Source organism: Fistularia commersonii, chromosome 30 (assembly GCF_037954325.1).
Source record: "Fistularia commersonii isolate RoL2024-O1a breed Wild chromosome 30, RoL_Fcom_v1.0, whole genome shotgun sequence".
Taxonomy (NCBI): Eukaryota; Metazoa; Chordata; class Actinopteri; order Syngnathiformes; family Fistulariidae; genus Fistularia; species Fistularia commersonii.
This window is the reverse complement of record NC_141313.1, coordinates 188,068-208,749: the sequence shown is the minus strand read 5'-3', so window position 1 is coordinate 208,749 and position 20,682 is coordinate 188,068. Positions and strand designations below refer to the sequence as shown.

The 20,682-nt window shown below is 52.4% G+C and overlaps 1 protein-coding gene across 2 annotated transcripts in view; it reads left to right on the top strand.

Annotated features, from left to right (window-relative positions):
• The window catches only part of samd12 (sterile alpha motif domain containing 12), a 41,980-nt gene that overhangs the window by 5,504 nt on the left and 15,794 nt on the right, over window positions 1-20,682 (top strand). The window contains exons 2-5 of one of the 2 annotated variants that reach the window (XM_086178286.1): window positions 1,366-1,574; window positions 5,204-5,333; window positions 8,656-8,796; window positions 8,992-9,325. In XM_086178286.1, coding sequence (XP_086034412.1) covers window positions 1,366-1,574; window positions 5,204-5,333; window positions 8,656-8,796; window positions 8,992-9,212 — 701 coding nt within the window. In that variant the 3' untranslated portion in view covers window positions 9,213-9,325. Of the gene's footprint in view, window positions 1-1,365; window positions 1,575-5,203; window positions 5,334-8,655; window positions 8,797-8,991; window positions 9,326-20,682 lie in introns of those variants that run through there. The other variant, XM_086178287.1, reaches the window with a different exon arrangement.

Below are 20,682 nucleotides of genomic sequence, written 5' to 3'. Positions count from 1 at the left end.
CCGGAGCGCTTTCTTGGCCGGCGTTCGTGGTCCAGGAGAGGTCACCTGACCCCGGCGCTGCCAGGAGCTCGCTGCCGCTCACCTGCTCCACAGGAGCGCCGTCGGTGGCCGGAGGGCTCTCTCTTGAATCCAGCGCGATCTCCTTCATCATCGCGGCTTTCAGAGAGCAATCGTTGTCGAGGCGGCTCAGCTCGCCCTTTGGTCCGAGGTCGGTCTCGTCCACAGCGGAGCCGAGATCCGGTGGTTGTTCACCTTGAAGAAGAGGCTGGAGATGCTGGGCGGAGCGAACGGTGCGTCCCGGGCCCTCCGCTCAGAGAGGAGGCTTCCTGGAAGTCCGCTAGCGAGGCGCTGATCTCTGGCCGCTCTGGCTTGCGGGTGATCTTCTGGTGTACGGCGGCGTCGAACGCCGAGCCGGAGTCTATGGACAATAGCTGACATTGGAGTGCTCGGTGTCAGGGTGAGGCGGAGCCCTTCCAACGATACGCCAACCGGTAGGGACGTCTTGGTGTGCTGCGGACCGAGGCTCGTACAGCTCGTACAGCTCTTACGGCTCGTACGGCTCGTACAGCTCATACAGCTCGTAACGCTCGTACAGCTCATACAGCTCGTACGGCTCGTAACGCTCGTACGGCCGGTGGTTTCCAGGCACGCGGCAACGACGGCCCGACGCATCCAAGGATCGGTTAAGCTCCTTCGGCGGAGGGTGCGGCCGTCACAGGTCCGTGGGCCGGGCGTCCGAGAGCGTCTCTGCCGAGCCTCGGGTCCCGGCGATTGACCCGACCGCTTTCAAATGTTACTTATCTTTCTTTCTTTTGTTATTTCCAAATTTCTGTCTCTATCGGAGGGCGACGCCATCTTCGGGTGACGGAAGGATTCTAGCCTCTTTTGGGCCCGGGGTTATTTTCATGTGTTGGGAAGGAGTGGGCGGAAACAGCCCGGTCATGAGCGGCCCGTGGCGGCGCTGCCACGCCAGCTGTCGCTCTCTGTGTTCGCTTCGCCGCCTGACGAGAGCGGGACGCTTCTGGCCAGAAACCAAAAAGCAGTCACTAAATATAGTCCGCCGTCAGACGCCCGGAGGAACAACGAGCGAGGACTCCTTGGAAACGGAGACAGGAGATGGGGAAAGATGGAGATTCATTCAGTCGCATTGGGGTTCTCTGCGTTTTTAAAAATCAGCCATGTCACTGATGTAAAGGCTGACACCGAGGTGACGCAGGCGGAGGACGGAGAGGCATCTCCAGCCGGAAACACCGCCTGTCCCATGCTGAGATGGCGCCCCCTGGTGGACGCGTTGCGTTGCTGCGTTCAGTCAGACTCCCTCGAACCTTCACACGGCTGTTTCTTGTGTTTCCCTCCTTCGGACAGCCGTTCACTGCAACCTGAGCCAGAATGGCATCGACCACCCGACGTGCCCCGAGGACGCGTCGGCGCAGCTGGAGGAGGACGAGGAGGCCGTCGACGTCGGGGCGGCGCCGCCGGACGACGACAGCCCCACCTACCGGGACGTCAGCCCTCTCGCCTACCGCCGCCGGTCGCCGCCGCAGCGCTCCGTCTCCGAGTCGGAGCTGACACGGGTGCGTGCCGCTCTCCTCCGTCCATCAACTGGTCCTTCATAAAGGGCCGGCATCGTGGCATCGGTGTTTTTGATACACAGGATGTAACCGTGGAAACCTTGTCCCGAGGGGACGGGAGCGCGGGCGGATCAATTTCACCGCTCGGATCAATACTAATTAATCAGTTCTTACTTTTTCCCTGCTGTCAGACATCTTTAAACACGGTGTCAGTCAGCTGGGCCCCGTCAGAGGTGCTGCCCGGAGGGAAGGAATACCAAACACACTGGAATATCAGAGTGTGTGTGTGTGTGTGTGTGTGTGTGTGTGTGTGTGTGTGTGTGTGTGTGTGTGTGTGTGTGTGTGTGTGTGTGTGTGTGTGTGTGTGTGTGTGTGTGTGTGAGAGAGAGAGAGAGAGAGGCCCTGTTGCGGTGTCACCTTCTACATCTTGATATCACACCTCCTAATCTTGATTAGATCCAGCCGTCAATCACAGACACCCAACATCTCATTTATGAGACTTGGAGGTTTTTAATTAACTGGTGTTCAATTATCATTGAATTCATTATAAATCATGCAGAAATTAAAGGTGATGCTTTTTTTATTTCCTTAATTCAAACTCTTATCACAGATGAGTCCCCACCTTGTCCTGCCGGGGTTCTCCAGGTTCTCCAGGTTCTCCAGGTTCTCTGGTTCCTTTTCTCTTTTCCCTTTTCAGATTTGTCAGTTAACACGCACAAAGCGGGTCAGGCTTTTTCTGACTTGTGTGTGTGTGTCTGTGTGTGTGTGTGTGTGTGTGTGTGTGTGTGTGTGTGTGTGTGATCTGCCCCCCCCCCCGCCGCAGTGCTCAGGCCTGAACACTAGAGGGCAGTGTTTAGCTGTGTGTTTTGCCAGACTCCTGCAGAAGTAGCACCGTGACGTGCACCGGGTTTCTTTTGGACTTGACGTGGTCTTGCCTTACAAACACCACGAGTGTAACCACGTGATAATAACTGGTAATGACACTGGGTATTGGTAATGTCCACTAGTATTAAGTGGTAAGGTAGTTAAATGTATAGGTGTTTAGGGGTTTACCATTCAGGGGTCATTTAAGTATTCTGCACCCGCGTAGTAAAATTATAATCCTTGCTAGTATGTCCTGAAGTACATGCTGTATTACCTTGTAGTAACACCAAGTACATGCAGTATTACCTTGCAGCAACACCAAGTACATGCAGTATTACCTTGCAGCAACTCCAAGTACATGCAGTAATACCTTGCAATAACACCAAGTACATGCAGTATTACCTTGCAGTAACACCAAGTACATGCAGTATTACCTTGCAGTAACACCAAGTACATGCAGTAATACTCGCAGCTTATTCGTTTTGTTTAAATATCAGTGTCGGTGCCATTATGGGATGGAAATGATGTTCTGAGTTGAGTGTCAGACTCTGACACGTCAGCTTCTCGTGCCACCGTTATCAAGCTATTGATTATTTGTTTTTCTCGCCTTTGTGTGTGTGTGTGTGTGTGTGTGTGTGTGTGTGTGTGTGTGTGTGTTTGTGTGTGTGTGTGTGTGTGTGTGTGTGGTTAAACACACAGATATGAGCCACAGATATCCAAGGCTCATCTTTGATTCCTGTTGGGGCACAAAACAAAAATATCTGATGTATGTAGTGGGATCCTCTGCGGCTGCTTCCAAATTCCACATGGTCAGTGTTCAGATGATGTGGTTGAGCTTCAGTGAGCTAACCCTAACCCTAACCCTAACCCTAACCCTAGCCTGCGTGGCGCCGCAGACGGGGAGCGAAGGCGTCCTGGTGTCTTCACTGCTTCTCAGCATCAGTACAATTACACCCTCCATCCTGCAGTTAATCATTTCTTTCCACCTGCGGTCCCGGCTCACCTGGGGGTCACGTGCACCTCCTCGCCGGCCTTCAACTGCTCTACAGTTTGTAGGGATGAAGTTGCCCTGTCGCTACGGCAACCCAGAGAACCTCGGGAGAATGCGGGTCATCACTTAATAAAGAAAAGGCAAAGACGGCAACCATTATGGAGAACTGGGTGCTGTGTGTGCGTGAGTGTGTGTGTGTGTGTGTGTGTGTTCCCACATGTTCTCTGCTTAGAAGTAGTGCCCCCCCCCCCCCCCCCCGCACTGTCACTCACATCTCTAATTGGGCCCTGAGTCTTGAACACAGCTCCCGGAGCAGGATTCTACTTTCTTTTAGCTGTTGGGGGGCAGGTGGTGGTGGTGGTGGGGGTTGACGGCATGCCAGTGTTACCCTGCCCCCCCCACCTGCCCCCCCCACCTGCTCCAGTGCCCCTGTCAGCCCCCCCCACCCTTTCATGGCCCCGGGCTCTTGGTGGGGGTTAATTACCATTGAGTTGAGCTGTGTTTAATGGTTAATGTGCCCCCCCCCCCCCCCCCCCTGCACATTCAGCATCCACTCCGGCTGCCAAGCAATCACATTAAGAGCGGCGGCCGGCCCTACCTGCCTACTCGCTCCGCCGCCTGTCAGCCTGCAGGGGATGCACGCCATATGCCAAAACCAGCTCGCACCCCCCCCACGCCGCCGCCGCCGCGTCTCCTCCTCTTCCTCTCAGTAGGATTCCAGATATGCAGTGAGTGGGAAGTAACTGCGGAGAGTGAGTTGCGCCGTGCAATAAGAAAGCGGGAAGGTGAGAAAGAGGGAGTGATAGATCTGACGGGCGACGGAGGTCAGGCTGAATAGCGGGGGGGGGGGGGATGTTCATCGCTATGCTGCACCGCACGGCAGCCGGCGAGCAGGCGAGCAGGCGGGAGCGGTGGCGAAAATGTGAACGGCCTCCGCCTGCAACTGTACTTTCCCTTTGGTGGAACAACCAACCACGCGGCCGTCTCTATTTTATCACGAGGTTATTACGCTTCTCTATCCCGGCAGAACCCGCTGAAGATTCCACCGTCTCCACGTCGCTCGGCAACCGAGCCGGGCCGCCAGTCATGATCCGTGGCGGCTCGGTCCGGCGCCGTCCCTTACAACTCGCCATCTCATTAGGAGCCGGTCTGAACAGGTGTTGTTACACGGCCGTGGCTCGGGTCTGGGGTCGGCCGACCCGCCGGCTGTCACCTGGACGCACAGCCGCCGTCTCAAGGACGAGCGCTCTCTTGAAACGCAGGTGAAGGTTTACCTCTCCAAGAACCGGACGATGTTGAGCCGGCGGGTCCTCAGCCCCACGCCTCATGCTCACAGGAGAAAGGCCTCGCAAAGGAGTCGTAGCTTCCATGCTTTATTCCAGTGACAGATCCGGTATTTGAAGTGTTGGGAATGGAGGGAAGGGACAGGATTATGTGCCGGTTACAGGTTCAAGCTTGGGTGCAGGATTTTTATATTCAATAGATATCTGCTCTGGGTTCTCCAGTGTCAGGCAGGTTTCATCGGAGACCCCGAACGGATCGGAGGTGTGAGTGACTGAATGGGGATTGGTTGTGTGTCCGTGCGCTCCAGAATGAACCAGAATGAACGCTTCTCAGCCGACGACAGCTGGGTCGGGCCGCGGCCTCCCCCGGGAGGGTAACCTCACCGTACGTTCATCAAGCCCGAGCGGAGGAGCTTCCAGGTGGCGCGTCCAAAGATGAAAATGTGCAGAAGGCGGAGTTCTAACGCCCTGTGTTCTGTCGCCGTGCGCTGCAGCCCGGGTACGTGAAGCTGTCCAAGCCGGTGGCGCTGTGGACCCAGCAGGACGTCTGCAAATGGCTGAAGAAGCACTGTCCCAGCCAGCACCAGATCTACAGCGACTCCTTCAAGCAGCACGATATCACAGGTACCTGCCTCAGTCTCCCTCCGTCCTCCTCCGTCCTCCTCCGTCCTCCTCCGTCTCCCTCCGTCCGTCTTCATCGACAAATTGCCGCGAGCCTCTTGCTCGCCCCGGCCGCGAACCCGCCCGTCCGCCGGCGCCGCTGACCCGCCGCGTACCATCTGCTGCCCCGCGCCGGCCGGGCCTTCTGCCCCCCGCTGATGTCAATCACTTTGATAATGAGGCTCCTCAAGGTCACCCCGGTTTCCCCGGCAACAGATGACAGCAACCAACGCTCCATGGATTAGTAGGTTGCTTAGTTGCTGCCTCACCAGGCCGACTCTTCCTGCTTCCCGCTCAATAACAAGGTCACCAACACCTTTGCATTAAATCCCTGAAGCATCAGAGAGCGGCACCGTCGGGTCGCGACGACGCTCAAGTAGTTCTGTTCGCTGTCAGCCAATCAGAGCGGGCCGGGCTGATAGGGGGGCGGGGGGTTGCGTCCCAATCAGACCCTGAGGTGTTCATCTCTGCAGGGTTCTGGACCAGCAAGTATCAGCAACGGATGGATGACTGTGGTGTTCGTTGCTTCGAGTGACATTCATGGTAGCGGGAATTCTCCGCAGCGTCCTGATTTTCACGCAAACTCCGAACGCGCCGCCAGTCCCGTCTTCTCTTCCTCTATGCAGGAGTGTGTGAGTGCAGCCGGCGCCGCTGCCGCCACCACGTCCTTCCTACATAAACCGGCGAATCGATAAGCGGCGCCTTCCCTGGGATAGTGATTCACGGCGCTGTGAGTGGGGATGCGTATCGCCGCGTATCTGGATCAGCATTTCAGTGCCGGGCGTCTTCGGTGTGCCGCCGCCGCCTCCGCAGGAAATCAATCCCCGCCGCCAGCCGCCCCGCCGGCACAGCCAGGAAACCCCGCCGCCGGCCCTCGCTGCCCTCACGCCGCCCCCGAAGGACGGCGGCCTCCAATTTTGATTTTAGCACCCCGTTGTTAACGTGTTTTGTAATTATTGTCGCTCGTTAGAGAGGAGGTCGGTGACCTACATGAACACTTGTCGTCGCCTCGGGTGTAATTAGTGCAGAGTGGCGGCGCTGGTCAATCGGAAGAAAGATGGCGGCAGACAGTTCAAACAATAAGGAACGACTAGCTGTTCAGCAGGAGATGAAGCCGGGGAGATGAAGAGGGCGATGGCGGCGAACGGACGAGGACAATCCCGTCAGACTCCGGCGGCTTGGACCGGGCCGGCTGAGCCTGCGAGGTCACAAAATCTGCGTCCTTTCGTGTGCGATCTCACCGGTCGGAGCCGCGACGGATCCAGACGGCCGACTTTGTTCCAGGTTATTGTAGATGGCGGCGGAAATGATTAAAGGGATTATAAATGATGGCGCCGGAGCCCTTTGGCCTCATCATGGCGATGCGGCTATTAATTGTTCCGGCGACGCGAGCCGACTGACAACATGCGAACGTGAGTCCCGTGCAGTTACGCTCGTCTGACGGTACCAGCCGGAGCCTCCGCTCATGGCGACGCACCCTGGCGCCGTCCGCTCGAGTGTTGGCGAGTCCGGTTCGTGGCCTCGGACACGCGGGGGGCGTCGTCACGTGTAAAGACAGCGGCGTTCTCCGACCGATCCAGGCGTGAGCGGAGCCCGATGAGCCCGTCTGGTTCCACGGCTCGCTCACCAGCAGAGGCGTGTTCTAATGATCCGCAGACGGAAATAGATCAGTGCTGATGGAAGCGGCGTGAGGCCGCCGCCGCCGCCGCCGCCACCGTGACAAGTGCAGGATTGAGGCGGCTAATTATCTGTGTGTGTGTTTTTGTGTGTGTGTGTGGCTCTCAACGCTTCCAGCCAGGCTGGACCAGCTTCATTACGTAGACCAACCTGCCCCGCCTCCTCTGCTTCATGTATGTTTCTGCATCAGGCGTGCGCTCGTGGCCTCGACATGGGAGGACGTCCAAACATTTTCCAGTACATATCTCGTCTACATATATCATGAGTGTGTGTGTGGGTGTGTGTGTGCGTGTGCGTGTGCATGACATATGTTGTAGACAATACACCTTTCATTACAGTTGAAAAATAAATCAGTGTACAGACACGTCTGGTTGTCACGTCGACAATGAGGAGTGAAGAAGCGTTGAAAGCAGCCAAACACACACACACACACACACACACACTTTGGTCTTTCAGTGGATCTTAAAACTAGGAGCATCCTGACTTTCCAGTCAAGATGGTCCATTTGCGTGAGTCCCATATATTTATTATTTACTTGTTCTTTATATTTCGCGTGCTGCTGATATTCGGACCCGAGACCAAAAACACTTCCTGGTCTTTTCACAGTAAATGACCAAGAATGTAAATGAGTGCATATTCATGTAATCAATACATCATGGATTTATTGATGGAAGGATTTATTTCCTGGTCTTAAATGTTTCTGCCTTGTCACCGTCATGGTTCCTTCAAGCCCATCTGGCGTGGAGAAAGACGTGGTCCTCGCACCTTTATTTTATTTCATTTTTGTTCTCCTTCCTCTTCCTTGCTCTCGTCAGCCTTTCCCCGGCGGTGGAAACGTCTTTGTTTCCTTTTTTATTTTCTCCGTTTCCGATGAAGCATCTTCTCGGTGGTGGTCAGCGCTTCCGCCTCACAGCGAGAAGGCGCCCGGTTCAAACCGATGCCTCCCCGTGTCCGGTGCGGTTCCTCCAGGATCTCCGGGTTCCTCCTGCTGTCCAAACACATGCAGGAGCTTCACTGGAGACTCCGGACGTGTGAACGACGGAGCGTGTGAAAAGCAAAGACGGGTACTTGTAAACCACGTGTTCTCGGCGCCGCTGCGATGAAAGTACTTCTAAAGAGGTTGTTCCCGGTCAGCCGCTGCCGCTGCCGCTGCCGCTCCTCCTTCTTCTTCCTGGTGGCGGTGGAGGAAGCCTCCTTTGTCCGAGCGGACAAACTGGAGGTAGAAAAGACACACGTTTCTTTCTTCATTTTTCACACCTCCAGCCGGACGTCTGCCCGTCTCCGGCGCCGTGATGCAAACCTCCGTTGCCATGCCGATCCGAGGCGGCGAGTGACGTCCGCGGGGTATTTATAGCCTTTTCCTGTCCAGGCCGGCATGTATATTTCAGACTCCCGTGCGTTTAAATCTGGCGGTCTGGTTGGCGTCTCCCCATCGGGTCCTCGCTCGCCGTCCTCCCCGGCGCTCCCGAGACGCCGCCGCTTTTAGCGCTCCGTCGTTACGCAACGGCCACTTTTCCCTCCGTTCGGCATCTGAGCGTTTCGGCTCCGACGACGGGACGGTGAAAGTAAAGTCTGAAATGCACGACCTTTGCTCCTCCGGCTCCTGCAGGGCGGGCTCTGCTGAGGCTGACGGACAGGAAGCTGGAGCGCATGGGGATCATGCAGGAGGCGCAGCGGCAGCACATCCTGCAGCAGGTCCTCCAGCTGCGCGTCCGAGAGGAGGTCCGGACCCTCCAGCTGCTCACGCAAGGTAAAGCGCCGCTAAGCACACCTCCCACAAACGGCCGCGCAGTATCGGGAGCGCTCGGGTCCGCCCGACCGGGTCGGAAACGCCGCGGCCTCAGGGGGCCGTGACGGCGACCTGCTGTGATTAGCGGGAGCTCCGCCCCCAGATGTGTTCGACCAATCGACAGCGGCGTGCGGTTTATGCAGCTTCTTTCCCCAGAATGGAGGACGTCTATGAAGGGTTTTCATCCACGGCGCGTCAGGGGTCGCCCATGGTTTTGGGAAGATGGCGGCGTTACGCTGACCCGCCCCTTCCCATGCGGGGAAATCATTTGTCGAGTAATGAAGAGGCGCCCAGAGCATACGGAGAAAATACAGAGGAAAGTGGCGAGGTGTTCGGGGGACGCCGGCTCCTCCGCCTCGCCCAGAGCGCAACGCTAAGCACAGCTCTTAGGACATACCAGTGCAGAATTCTTGTTCACCATGGCAGCGGCGGCGGCGGCGGCGGCGGCGGGGGGAGTGAGAGGAAGGCGAGGAGGAAAGGAAGCATGTCGTCACAGGACAGATGTTAATAAAACATTGAAAATATTGCCATTATTATTCTTTTTGATATCATGAAAATATTATTATTGTTATTAACAATAGTAATAGTATCAGCATATCATTGTTATTTTAAATAATCATAATTATAAACATATTCATAATATGAATTATTATTATTATTATTATTATTATTATTATTGAGATTGAATTTTTGTTATTCCATTATCATAGACATAATCATACCATTATTTTGTAATTGATAGTATTAGTATCATCATTGTTATTATAAACATAATCATAATAGCATTATTATGAATAATATTGTATTTGCATGATCAGGATTGTCTTGAGTATCATTATTGATAATGATTATAACAATAATGGTGATAATGATACTAATTAGTAGAAAGTGAGCAGGGAAGATGAGACAATACTAGATATTTAATAGACAGAGAGATAATACTTGATTGATTATTTCTTAAGAATGTAACCAGGTTGTAAATGGCAGCAATGATTTTTCTCAGAGTCCCGTTTGTTGGTTGGCCTGCTGTGTTGTTAATGTGCGTAGCAGTGATGGTGCGATCACGCCATTCCCCCTTCGGGGTCAGAGTGAAGAGTGAAGAGTCAGGAAGTTCAGACCAGCTGCACTCGACGGAGATCCATCTCGGCTCTTCGCTGATGGCAAAGACGGCCCGGACGCCGCTAAAGCTAAACGTCCGTGTGCTGAGCGCCCCGCCCTATGTTCCTCGTTTCCTTTCCGCATTGCACTTTTAACATATCTTGTACATTTTCGTTCCTGGTTTATTTTCTATATTTCGGGAAGAAAAGGCCCCCCCAAAAATTCATTTGAAGTTTCGGCGTGCCCTTGTGTACGCCCTCAAAAACTTGAATCCTTTTTCCATTTTTTTCAGAATAATATGTATTGAGATGGTTATCGGCTCCAGACAGACGGAGTAGCTTCAGTCGTTAGTTAACATTAGTTTGCCGGTGAAATGGATCCGTCCAGATGGGGTCCAGGGCTGCCATCTCTGGGGGGGCGGCTCAGTCCAACTCCTGGAGCGTCCCGACAGAGCCCGCCACACGGACTCTTCTTCCGTGCCCTCCTTCAGGTCGGAGCCCTCGGGTTCTCAGGGTTCTCCATTTTCCTCCCGAAGTCACCACCAACTACTAGCTACCATACTCGTTCTGGCCGTGAGATCAAACCTAGAGTCATTTTAGATCTCTAGCCTTTGTCTATGTTTACCCTACATTTTCAGTCTATTTGGATAATTGTTTAATGTTGCATACAGGCCACTCTTACTATACTCTATTTTGTTCTGCCATAAGCTTTACCACACAGACTTAGTGCTTCCTTTAAAAGAAGGGGGATGTAATATTCCGTAGGAATATATTGTTGCTTTAATGTTGATGCTTTAATGTTGATCCCATGATGTTGATGCTTTAATGTCGACAATACGTATACTATATAAGCGGTATCATCCAACCGATACTTGGCTTCTTCCTCTTCTTCTTCTCACTCTGGAATCTGCTCTGCCATTAAAGCAAGCACCCGTTCTAACGTCCCGCTGATCGTTCTTGTACACACGGTACATTTCTCGAACCGAGAAACATTACATGGTGTCGGAAGAGGGTGAACTCACCCAAAACCTGTCCGCAGGTTCAATGAAGGCCATAAACGTCCTACGGACAGTTTGTGAATGAAAGTTAGCGAACGCTGGATGATTGACTGCCCCCTGCTGCCGTGTTAAGCCCCGCCCCCTGCTGCCGTGTTAAGCCCCGCCCCCCGCTGCCGTGTTAAGCCCCGCCCCCGCCGCCGTGTTTGGCTCTTGAAGGAAGTCGAGGCATGAAGGGAAACAGTTTTTCTTCAATGAGCGACTCTGACGTCCACCGTGGACGGGGGTCTTCGGGACGGACGGACGGATGCGGTCGCCACGGTGATCGGCGTGCCGATGTGAGCGGGCGATGACGTCGTCGTCGCCACGGTGACACGCCGTTGTAGCGTGATCATTCGCACTAATGGGGTGACAGTTATCAGGTATACGGTTGGCGTGGACGCATGGGGTTACATTCATACCGGCGACCCGACCCCGGCAACAGAAAGCCTCTCTTTCAAGGAAGTCAAAGCCGAGCGGTGTTGGGTCGGCAGCGAGCAGCCGGCCTGGGCGCCACGCCGGGCGCCGCGAGGCTGGAAGAAAAAAAATAACAAAGAAAAGAAAGAGATGGGGGAAAGAGGTCAACAGGCGCGAAGAATGAAAATAAATCCCAGCGGAACGACAGCGGGAGAAGTTAAAGCCATTAAAAAACACCTTTGTCAGGTTCGATAAAATAGCAGACTTCAGTTTCACCCCTGTAAATGGCTTTGCCGAGTTGATTGCACACACACACACACACACACACCTGCCCCAAAGTTGAAAACGCAGGGACAGGAAAACAAAAGCCGCCTCCCCCCGTCTCAGAGAAAATGCTAACTAATGATCTTGTTTCACCGGATGACATTTAAAAGCAAACTCCTGAATTAGCTCCTCGTCAGACGACCGCAAGCCGCCGCCTCTGTCCTCGCACTAGAAAAAACAAAATCCAATTTGACTCCTTTTCTTTATTTCTTTATTCAATTTCACACCCATCACCGTTTGGAGGGTTCCATAACGACAATAAGTACGCTATTACCACATTGTGAAATCGTCACTCTTAAGAGAAACTTGAATTACACGGCCGACGGCGCCCGGTGAAAGTGCCGCCGCTAATCTGTGCGCCGAGACGCCGGCTCCCTCTCCCTGCTCCGTTTGCTCGGAACAGACTCTCATTTGGGGAATGAGACGCCGGCGCCCCGGGGGCGGCTCGCGTTCCTGACCGGTGTTTAGTTTGCCGCTGCTCGTTGTCTACGTTGAAAACACATTTGTAAAAAGCGTCCGTGGGGAATTCACGGAGAACGCGCAGCTGCGGGATCATTTTCCGGATTCGATCCCCGCTTTGTGGACCAGCGGTCCTCCGAGCGCTTCGGTTCAGAGAGGAGCGAAAGAAAAATGGATTAAAATGCGCCGTAGCGGTATCCCGGTTGTGTAATAACGCGGTAATAACAGATAATAAACCCTCTGCACGACACCGTGATATTTTGCTCATTGTTTTTTTTCACATAGTTAGACAGAGTTTTGTTTCAGCCCAAATGTGATCCTTCATTTTGCAGTTGCCAGTGATCCAGATGTAAAGCGTGAGTGTTCTGAGACCATTCGGGCAGCGCTCGCCTCCCTCCTCCGCCGCTCGGGTCGCTCTTCATGGCCGCCTCTGCGGTTTGATGGAGGCAATCTCTTTGCTGAGAAAGAACCCGCCGACCCCGTCGTCTTTATAGCGAGGGTCTGAACTCCACCGGTCTGTAAAAGGAAATATCGCCGACTTGAAGAGGTGTCATGGACAGAGAGACAAAAAAATGATAAAGAAGTACCTCAGGCAGTGGAATCACGTGATTTGTAAAATAACGATGGGCTGAATTTAGGAACATCCAGTGCCGGGAGACCGGAGGGGCCTCAACCTCCACGGGGGAAAGGAACAATTTATGGCTTTGTTGAAGAGCTTTTCAGAACTCCGTGCTGTGAAAGCCAGATCGAGATCTGGAGAGACGATGTTAGGTATTTGAAGAAAGGGATGGATGGATGGATGGATGGATGGATGGATGGATGGATGGATGGATGGATTCATGGATGGATGCATGGATGGAGTGATGTAGTGATGGATGGATGGCTCACTGCTTCTGTCCACTTTGTCCCAAGAGGACATCTAATCCTTGACCCGGATAGCTTTTACAAATGGGGCTCTACTGTCCACAATGGGAATCCCACCAATCACCTGGGAGTTTCTGTGGAACTGTAAAAAGACCCTGCTTGTCGGGGCTAAGATGTTTCAGGGAGTTGAGGTCCAGGCTTCCTGGTCCCTCTGCTCCTCTGATGTTGGAAGCACCGAGAAACAGCGCCATTCGTTAAAGCGTTGGGCCATCTGCTAAAGGTTGGTACGGTGAGGAAGCGGCTCAAGCGGTTTCCTTCCAGTGAGCCGCTCTGGATCTGGAAGGTCAATAAAACTTGCCGCTACATGTTGGTAGGATCTGTACGCAGGTCAGCCTGTGGGCCACGTGACCGATCATCTGCCAGATCTTCTCGTCACGTTGGCTGTCGCTGGGCGCCTCCCGGCTTGTCGACCTCGTCGCCCAGTCATGAGAAGGAATGATAGGAGACATCGCACCGCCATGACAAACACAGGACTTTGCGGGTTGTCCATCGGTACGCCGCGCACAAAGTTGTCATCTGACCTTCTGGGATCGGTCGTTAAGACGGGTGTTCCTTCCACCGTAAAGGCTTGAAAACTAATGGCGACGAAGGGCGTCGAGGTCTCCTTGAGAAGCTCCGATCAGCGCTCAGACGAGAGGCCTCTAATTACAGGCGGCGTACCCCTTTTCTTTTTTATCCTCCCTTAAAAAAGGAGCGTGGAGGTGCACGGAGTCAAGGTGAGGCGGAGCGCCGCTTTCATCCGCCTGCCTCCGGGGAGGCCGATGCAGCGGGAAGCTCTTCACTCCCAAGGACGCCTGGAGTCGCATACAAGAGGATAGGTGGATTGGTGAGGCAGCTCAGCAAACCACCATTTGGAAAGTCCTTGAACGCCACGTGCAGCTCCTGCACTGCCTGAGACGGACCCCGAGACCCCCAGACCCCCACACCCCCAGACCCCCAGACCTCCAGACCCCCACACCTCCAGACCCTCAGACCCCCAGACCTCCAGACCCCCAGACCCCCAGACCTCCAGACCCCCACACCTCCAGACCCCCACACCTCCAGACCCCCAGACCCCCACACCTCCAGACCCTCAGACCCCCAGACCTCCAGACCCCCAGACCTCCAGACCCCCAGACCCTCAGGCTCCCCAGACCCTCAGGCCCCCCAGACCCCCAGACCCTCAGGCCCTCAGACCCCCAGACCTCCAGACCCCCAGACCTCCAGACCCCCAGACCCTTAGGCTCCCCAGACCCTCAGGCCCCCCAGACCCCCAGACCCTCAGGCCCTCAGACCCCCAGACCTCCAGACCCTCAGACCCCCAGACCTCCAGACCCCCAGACCTCCAGACTTCCAGAACCCCAGACCCCTCAGACCCCCGGACCTCCAGACCCCCGGACCTCCAGACCCCCAGACCCCCAGGCTCCCAGACCCTCAGCCCACCACCGGCTCGATTAACAACCACAACGCTGTGTTTTAAGAACACTGCCGGCGGCTCAGGTTTCGCCGCCACGAGCCGCGCTCGTTGGTTCACCGTCCAATGAGAAGCCATTAAAGGGCCGCCGCGCCGCTTCCACTCAGTCTGCCGCCGAGGTCTCGGCCTCCCTGCGCCGCTCCTTGGCGCTTCTTGGCGCTCGCCGCAACTTCCCGGCACTCACCCCGATCAATAGCCATGGGATACTCAGTGAAGCCTGAGCCCGACCATTACGACGTAATCGGGCGCCGCCGCCGCCGCCTGCACTTGGAGGGAGGGGAGGAAATGGCGCTGGAGAAGAGGAGCTCTTTTCTGTTTCCTCCTCTGGCAGGGAGCGTCCTGGCCAGAGGACACGCAGTACTCCGTTTGGTGGGAGGCCAGTCAGCTAATGCAGTGTCAGGGCCAACACTGCCGGTGTGTGTGTGTGTGTGTGTGTATGTGTGTGTGTGTGTGTGTGTGTGTGTGTAATCCCTGTATATATGCATGACTTTGAAACCCACTGTATTAATAGCAGATCATTGTTCTACTGAAATGCTAATTGCACCTGCGTGCGCACACACACACATACACACACACACACACACACACACACACACACACACACACACACACACACACTGCCTCCCCTATATATCTGTAAACTTGAAGTCCTTTTCTTGAGTAGCATGGAGGAAGTACTGAGTACATGGGGAGAGCCTGTCAACAAGGCAGTACTGCATTTAGAGTTACTACTCTGCAGTTAATACTTGCTAGAGAGGAAGTACTTACCACAGAGGTAGTCCTAAAGTATGGCAGTACCTTAGTTAGAGTTAGTACTTATTGCAATGTCAGTCCTTAAGACAGAGGAAGTACAGAGGGCAGTACTTCATACGGAACAAAGTACTTCCCCTGGTTTCCATTTTCATTATTACTATTAGTAAGTTGTAAACTATGCAGTGAATTTATTACAGGACCAAGCAACAGTACTCAAAGTGTGGCTGTAACGAAATCTCATTGTTATTGTTATTTTATTCGAATGTTTAACTGCTGCTCACCATTTACTACAATTTACACTTTCATTTATTACTTAATTAACATGTACTAATAGCCAGTTGCTTTCCTTCTGTATCTACACATACACACACACATATACACACGCACACACACACACACACACACACACACACACACACACACACACACACACACACACACATATATTTTTTGCCGTTTTACCAGTGATGCCCAGCAGGGGGCAGTGTGGTGTGAGTCTGATGGCACGTTGTCCTTCGTTGTGACGTCTAATTTGCTTGAAATACTTGTGTATACTGCAAATACTTATGTATAAAGATACTGCATACTTGAAAAATACATAGAGCATTTAGTAATCTATGTGAGATACTGACTAATGAAAAAACAACTTCTTCTCCTTTCGGCTTTTCCCTTCAGGTGTCGCCACAGCAAATCCACCTTCTCCATCTAACCCTATTCTCTGGATCCTCCTCTCTCACACCAACTACCTTCATATCTTCTCTCACGACGTCCATAAATCTTCTCTTTGGTCTTCCTCCAGAACTCTTGCCTGGCAGCTTCAATTCCAGCATCCGTCTACCAATATATTCTCTATCCCTCCTCTGTCCATGACCCAACCATCTCAGTCTGGCTTCTCTGACCTTCTCTCCAAAACATCTAACATGTGCTGTTCCTCTGATAGACTCATTCCTGATCCTCTCCATCCTGGTCACTCCCAAAGAGAACCTCAACATCTTCATCTCTGCAACCTCTAGTTCTGCCTGCTGTCTTTTGGTCTTGGAACAGTTTCTAGTCCATACATCATCACTGGTCTCACCACTGTCTTCTGTCTCTGGGTGCCCCTGACACTTTTCTCCACCCATTCCAACCTGCTTGGACCGTCTCTTCACCTCTTTTCCACACTCTCCTACGCTCTGGACTGTTGACCCTAAGTACCTGAAATCCTCCAGCTCTTGATCTCCACTCCCTGTAGCCTCACCGTTCCACCCGAGTTCCTCTCATTCACACACATATATTCTGTCTTGCTACGACTAACTTTCATTCCTCTCCTTTCCAGAGCATACCTCCACCTCTCTAGATGTTCCTCCACCTGTTCTCTGGACTCACTACAGATCACAATGTCATCTGCAAACATCATGGTCCATGGAAATTCCTGTCTCACCTCATTGGTCAGCCTGTCCATCGCTGATCCCTGATGGAGTCCCACCTCCACCGTGAACTTCTCCACCCCTACAGTACCCTGTACCACAGCAGGCATTTTCCACATTCATCAGAAAGTTGATTCGCTGTGGCGACCCCTGAAGGGAAAAGCCAAAAGAAGAAGAAGAAGATCAGCTTTTCGAAGTGCTCTTTCCATCTTCTCATCACTCTTCTACTCTTCTCTGTCAATACATTTCCCTCTCTATCCTTAATCACCCAGACCTGTTGTAGATCCTTTCCATCGTTATCTCTCTGTTTTGCCAACCTGTATAGATCATTCTCTCCCTCCTTACTGTCCAACCGAGCATACAAGTCATCGTACACCCTTTGTTTTGCCTTTGCTACCGCTATCTTTACCATATGTTGTATCACCCTGAACTCCTGTCTGTTCTCTTCAGTCCTCTTAGTATCCCACTTCTTCTTTGCTAACCGCTTTCTCTGTATCTACTCCTGCACTTCCTCATTCCACCACCAAGTCTCCTTAACTACTAGCTGTTGTTGTCTAATCATCTGGAAGCTCACCCTGACCACCCAGACCCTTTCTCAACTCCTCCCTGAAAACCATGCAACACTTTCCCTTTTCAGCTTCCACCATTTTGTCCTCTGCGCTGCCTTTGTCCTCTTCATCTTCCTTGTCACCAGAGTCATCCTACAAACCACCATCCTATGCTGTCTGGCTCCACTCTCACCTACAACTACTTTGCAGTCACTGATCTCTTTCAGGTTACCTCGTCTATACAAGATGTAGTCTACCTGCGTGCTCCTACCTCCGCTCTTATAAGTTACCCTGTGTTCCTGTTTTTTCTGGAAAAAGGTGTTCACTACAGCCATTTCCATCCTTTTTGCAAAATCTACCACCATCTGTCCCTCTGCATTCCTATCCTGGATACCAAATCTGCCCATCACTTCTTCATCCCCTCTATTGCCTTCACCAACATGTCCATTGAAGTCTGCACCAATGACCACTCTCTCATTTCTGGGAATATTCTGCATCACTTCATCCAACTCATTCCAGAACTTCTCCTTCTCTTCAGATTCACATCCCACCTGTGGTTCATAGCCACTAACAACATTGAGCATCACACCTTCAATTTCCAGTTTCAGACTCATCAGTCTATCTGACATTCTTTTCACCTCTAGGACGTTCCTTACAAACTCCTCCTTCAAGATAAATCCTACTCCATTTCTCTTCTTGTCAGCACCATAATAGTACAACTTAAAGCTGCTCCTAAGCTTCTAGCCTTACTACCTTTCCACCTGGTCTCCTGGACACACAGTATATCCACCTTCCTTCTCTGCATCATGTCCACCAACTCTCTACCTTTTCCTGTCATAGTCCCGATATTCAGAATCCCTCCTCTCAGTTTCAGACTCTTTCCTTTCCTCCTCTCTCTCTGCTCTTCTGAACACACCTTCCTCCTTTCCTCTTCTTTGACCTACAGAAGCCCAGTTTCCATTGGTTCCCTGTTGGTCATCGCACAGATGGCGGTCGTTGTGAACCCGAGCCTCGACCGATCCGGTATGATCTGGGTATTATGATTGATTCAAAAGTTTTACCCCAGATGCCCCCAGATGCCCCTCCTGACACAAGCGTCTGCCTTTATCCGGGCTTTGGACTCAGGGAGACACTAGCCTGTGCCTGCCGAGGCTGCATTTGACTGATAAAATAACAACTATTTTTAATAAAATTTGCCGAGGGTGTCTGCGAAGGCGAGTAATTGTCCAGGTTGACGCAAGCGAAGCCCTTTTGCCATTCTTCTGTTTGTTAGCCACCGTATTGAAGCTTAGATGGCAAAAACATCAAACTCAAAGCTATTTTGAAATTAATTTTCAAAAGCGAAGACTGGCCTTTTGTCTGATCTGACCTGCTTTCTAGAGTCCTTTATAATGTTATTACTGGCTTTTTACCATGTGATTACACTGGCTGCGCCTTTTTGTTTGCCCTCAGATGTGGCGTAACGTGCTGGATATAAGACTCCCGTATCACCGTGGTTACCGTCGGTGTTTCTGCGACGCGCTCGCTCTCAACTGGGTCCTTGGCAGAGGCGAAATGCTTTCCGTGTTTGAGGCGCCGTGTCGTTTGTACCTCAGGAGGGCTTCCGGTACCCCAAAGTTCTCCTGCCTCAGTACTCTGCACGTTCTCCTGCCAGGGTTCTCTGCAGGCTCTTAAATCTGTGTTAATGAGAGTGAATGGTTGGATGATTGACAGGTTAAGCTCCGCCCCCTGGACAGCCCCCCCATCCGACCGGTCTGAGTTCTGCTTTACATCAGACCTTCTTGTTTATTCCCCAAAGAGTACTTCCTAGGCCTAGTATCAACTGTCCAACCAGGAAGTAGTCAGCACCTCCTCCCCCGCTGTTGTTGTTCACCTCATGTTACTTGTCATCATTTATCCATTGAAAGTACTCAGATTACTTGTACTCAGAGTACTTGTAACTTTGATCGAATCACCGCGCCGTATATTAGAATGACCGTCTTATAGTGTTGAACCAGCTTCTTTGGGCTGTTGGAGAAAGACCTGGCGAGAACCTTGGTAGGAGGACATGGAGAACCAAGGCCGGAGAGCCTGGTGTGAACCTTGCCTGGGAGACCATGGAGATTAGATGCAGGCAGGAGAACATGGAGAGAACATGGAGAGAACATGGAGAGAACCCAGTCCAACACGACAAGGGACCTGAAGACCCGAAGCCTTCTTACTGTGCGCCAGCCTTTCCATACCTCCAAAAGACATTATACGAGAGGAACTTCTTGTACTGGTGCTCCGTCCCGATCTCCGGGTGAAGGAGCAGATCAAACCACCAGGAGTGGCTGTACTGAAGTGTGGCAAAGGATAAAATGAGGCTTAATTCCCCCCCTTGATACCGAGATCCTGAAGACTCTGTGTTTGAGGAGGAGGAGCTGCTCCGGGCGGAGCCGCGGGTTCCGAGGAGAATTAACTGGAAGTGAAAAGTGCTTTTAATCCACGGCTCCAGTGCAGAACCCGCGGCCTCGCTTTTATTCTATTACTTTAATAAATGTTTAAAGGCCGGGATTACCACGGGGATCAAATATAAATTAGACCTTTTTCCCACAAAGACCATTTTCAGCGACCCGCTCCGCTCTGAGATGGGCCACATTGGTCTGTGTCTGTGTCTGTGTGTGTGTGTGTCTGTGTGTGTGTGTGTGTGTGTGTGTGTGTGTGTGTGTGTGTGTGTGTGTGTGTGTGTGTGTGTGAGTGTGTGTGTGTGTGTGTGTGCGCGCAAGCTTTTGCTGACATGATTTAATATCCAAGGTCCTCACGGCATCCATGTACGTCCCGTGCGGCTCTCGGGTCTCCAGATTCCTCCATCTTCTTTGAAAACCCTGAAATCTGTGAATGAGGGGGTGAATGATAGGATGATTGACAGCTGACCCATCCGGGTTAAACCCCGCCTCCTGCCTCTGTGACGGCTCTGATTGGCTCCAAGCCCCCCGCCCCCCCAGCATGGACTGATGTTAACCTCCAAAAGACCTTTCACGTCTCTATGTTGTTTTGTTTTTACTTCTACTATTTTGAATTATATATTGACAAATGAGAGCATAGGAACAGCAAAGTCTGTTTCCATTGTCCGTTTTATTTCACAACTTTATTCATTTCAAAAAATGGATTTGCACTTTGTGGCTGGAATTCAATCTTGTAGTCCTCCTCCATAGCCGTTGTGGTTGGGCTATTAGCACTAGCCTTGACAAATCAAAAGGAACCCCTGTGACCTTCGGTATGTTGAATGTACACACACACACACGCACACACACACACACACACACACACACACACACAATAACACACACACGTTCCTGGGCCCCGCCATGTTTCGCTAATAGTTCCATTTACAGTGATTTGTTCTGCCGCTGGCGATGACTCACTATGGAGGCACTGGACAACACACACACACACACACACACACACACA